The sequence below is a fragment of the Cupressus sempervirens genome, chromosome 10 (genome assembly GCF_028749045.1).
Source record: "Cupressus sempervirens isolate cs-2001-9-10 chromosome 10, ASM2874904v1, whole genome shotgun sequence".
Classification (NCBI taxonomy): Eukaryota; Viridiplantae; Streptophyta; class Pinopsida; order Cupressales; family Cupressaceae; genus Cupressus; species Cupressus sempervirens.
The window spans coordinates 724,259,641-724,263,227 of NC_143127.1; the positions used below are offsets into that span (position 1 = coordinate 724,259,641).

The window sequence follows — 3,587 nt, forward strand, 5'->3', positions numbered from 1 at the left end:
GGTTGTTACCCCTTCTCATGATAACACCATCAACCCTCCCACCTCTACCCTTAACGAATTGGATGATGATGGCCTCATTGAAGTCATACTTGCTAACAAAGGTCCTATTAATACTAAATCTCTGAATCAAGTTGGTACTAAGTTTAAAGGGAACCTTAGACATTCTGATTGCATGATGACCCAGACCCTGGATGGATCTCATGCTATTGAGGATTTTGACTTGTTTGGCCCCCAGCCCAACTTTACCCAGCCATTTATTGGTGAGAAACAGGATGATTCCCTCACAGGATCCATTGGCTCTAAGAAAAAAGGCAGGCCCGTAGGCTCTAAAAATAAAAAGAAGAATGGGGAGATATCAGCTCCTCTTATTGGCCCTTCTTTGGATTCTTCATCATGAAGTGCATATCTTGGAATATAAGAGGCCTTGAGTCTCTTGATAGGAAATCTATCATTAAGCGATTTCTATTGGGGAATAAAAACATAGATTTTTTTATGATGCAAGAGCTTAAAGCTGTTAACTTTCTTCTTAGCTCCTCTCTAGACTTTATCTGGAGGGATGCTATTAAAATTTTCACCAATCATCATAAAGGGAAAGGTGGTGCTGCTTTACTCATCAATCCCTACTGGGAAAATATATATTAACTCAGTTGGCTGCTCCCCTTGTAACCGAGCAGCTTGGTTTGTTATTGACTTTAAAGGTTCATCCTTTGGTGTCTGTTCTATTTACGCTCCTAATGAGGTTAAGGATAGGATCACTTTATCGAATTTCTTGTATAACCTTCCTGACATTTCCTAGATCCTTGTCGGAGACTTTAACATGGTCGAGGATCAAGATGATAAGTTTGGTGGTCTTCCTTTTGCCTGGAAACATCAAGAGAAGTCACATTGGGATCGTTGTAAACATAAATTTAATTTGTTTGATCCTATGGAAGGGCGTAAAAGGGATACCTCTGGCCTTTGGTACAATTGGTGTAATTTTCAACAGGGGTCTAAGAGGATTTACTCCAGGCTTGATAGGTTCTATGTGAACTCTGACCTTTCTTTTTCTCCTAACCAACAGCATTCTCCCGTTTTTGCCTCTTCCTCTACTCTTTCAGATCATCTCCCTAGTTCTTGTGCTCTCATTAACATTAGAAATGCTCTTTCTCCTTGCATTCATCATAATGAAAAATTTATCCTTAATACTTCATTGCTTAATGACCAGGATACTTGTGTTGATGTTAAGACATTTGGTTAGGTTGTTTAACCTTGCTAATAATTTCTCCTCCCAAGTTGATAGGTGGAATAGAAATGTCTCCTCGTGGAGGAAAATTTTCCAAACCCTTGGCCAAAGGAAGGCAAAAAACTATAGAAGAATGGAAAGTGTATTAAATGAATGCCTTCATCTTGCTGAAATAGATGTGCAAGCTAATCCCACTTCCATTCCTCATGCTGAACGTGTCTCGGTTGCCAGAGATATGCTAAGGAAACATCAACATATTAAAACCATTGGAGCCTCTGTTAGAAGCCATCAACAATGGTTGAAATATGGGGATAAGGGTTCTAAATTTTTCTTTAATTACCTCAAACAAAAGTAGACTAAGGAGAAAATTGATAGAATTGTGGTTGATAATCAAGAGCTCAGTGATATTAATGACATTGTTGCTACATTCGAGAAGTTCTACAAAGCCTTATTCAAGTCTGCAGACAGCAACAATGCCAAAAATCTCAGAAGTAGATGTCAGAAGCTTATTCCCAAGAAAATTACTAAGAATGCTGCCTCCATCCTTAGGGCTAGGATCTCAGTTCAGGAGATCTTTGATGCTATATCTACTCTCAAAAAAGATAAATCACCTGGGCCTGATGGTCTCCCTGCTGAATTTTACAAATTCAATATTGATTGGATTGCCAAGGACTTATTTGACCTATATTCAGAAGCCTATGATTATGGAATGCTTGGACATTCTATCAATATGGGGATTATCAAACTTATCCCTAAGGATGGAGATAAGTCCCTTATCAAGAATTGGTAGCCAATTAATTTGCTTAATGTTTCATATAAAATTATGGCCAAAGCCTTGGCTTCTCATCTTGTTAATGTTCTTCCCAAGTTCATATGTCCCACTCAGACAGGATTTATTAAGGGTCGATATATATTAGAGAACCTTGTCACTAGTTGGGAGTCAATGGATTGGGCTAAGACTTCGCATCAAAACTCTACTATGTTTCTTCTAGATTTTGAGAAAGCCCATGACCACGTTGAATGGGAATTTATCTTCTCTATTCTTCAAGCATTTGGAATCCCTGATGAATTTGTTCGGTATATTCAAGTCTTGCTTAAGGATTCATCTGCTTGAATTGAAATCAATGGTTTTCTTTCTAATCCTATACCTTTGTCCCGATCCATTCAACAAGGATGTCCCCTTGCTCCTACTCTTTTTGTCATCGCTTTTGATGCCTTGTACTATATCCTTAGAGATAACACTATTTCTCCCAAAGTTAATGGGATTTCTCTCCCTGATAAGTCTGAGCTTATTAATATCCAGTTTGTGGATGATACTTCTCTTTTCCTTGAACTATCTTGTAGTAATATTCAACATCTTAATCTTAAACTTGACCTGTTTGAGACCATTTCTGGAGCTCGCATTTCCAAATCCAAATCTATTATGATTGGTTGGAAAGAGGAGCCTCCTGATTGGTTTCTCCAGTTTGGATACTCATGGGGTGGACCTAATAAGCTTGTCAAATATTTGGGGATTCCCTTTTCCATCTCCCCATCCCTCAAAGACATGTGGATTTGGATTAAGGATAAAATTGTTAAGAAGCTCTACAAATGGGATAACAAGGTGTTGTCACTTGCTGGTAGAGTGTAGGTATGTTAGAAAATCTTGTCATCCTATGGTATATACTAATCCTCTATCTGGATGCTTAGTAACTACCAAGTGTTTGAGATTCAGAAAGCCATTAGGAGATTCTTATGGTCTAATGGCAAAGGTCACACGAAGAAACATGTTGTTCAATGGAGTTGGTGTCATGTTGCCAAGAACTCTGGTGGCTTAGGCGTAATTGACCTTAGGATCCAAGGAATTTCCCTTGCTGCTAAGTGGATCTTTCAGGCTCTTGATGGCCAGGAACCTTGGAAGATTCTTCTTAGAAACAACATTCAGTCTGGTTATCCTAAGCAGGCCAAACATTGGAAAAACCTTCCTTTTACTGATTTGGTTTTTGGGTCATTCCCTGTCTCTGTCCAAGGTTCCATAGTTTTCAAGTCTATTTGGAAAGCTTGGGAGCTTGTGAGGGGTTTCATCTATAATTCCAACTTTTACAGTAATAACTCTATTCACGATGAGCATTCTATATGGTGGAGTCTGCATCATAATGGTAAGCCTCTTGCCATGACTTAAGGTTGTTCTGCGAAATTTTGGAACAACCTTGGCATCCAGAGCTTTATTGACATTTTGGAGAATGATAACCTTGTTAGTTGGTAGGATATTAGAATCAAGTTTGATCTTCCTATCTCCCATAAACGTACATATAATATGGTTGCCAATGCCTACCACACTCTTATTCTTCCCTGCAGGTGTGATGTGGACTGTCATAGATTTTTG

At 38.7% G+C, this 3,587-nt stretch overlaps 1 protein-coding gene across 1 annotated transcript; it reads left to right on the forward strand.

Moving 5' to 3' along the window:
* Positions 1 to 2,045: 2,045 nt before the first annotated feature.
* LOC149535873 (uncharacterized) lies at positions 2,046 to 3,383 on the forward strand. Its single transcript, XM_089806183.1, has 3 exons — positions 2,046 to 2,299; positions 2,456 to 2,825; positions 2,937 to 3,383. Exons 1-3 carry the CDS (start codon positions 2,046 to 2,048, stop codon positions 3,381 to 3,383), a joined length of 1,071 nt encoding a protein of 356 aa, XP_089662309.1.
* The last annotated feature ends 204 nt before the right edge of the window (positions 3,384 to 3,587 follow it).

Coding starts and splice junctions, on each gene's coding strand:
- LOC149535873 (XM_089806183.1), top strand. CDS start 2,046: ATGGCCAAAGCCTTGGCTTCTCATCTTGTTAATGTTCTTCCCAAGTTC. Junction 2,300..2,455: donor ATCCCTGATGAATTTGTTCG/GTATATTCAAGT, acceptor CTATATCCTTAG/AGATAACACTATTTCTCCCA. Junction 2,826..2,936: donor TCTACAAATGGGATAACAAG/GTGTTGTCACTT, acceptor TTTGAGATTCAG/AAAGCCATTAGGAGATTCTT.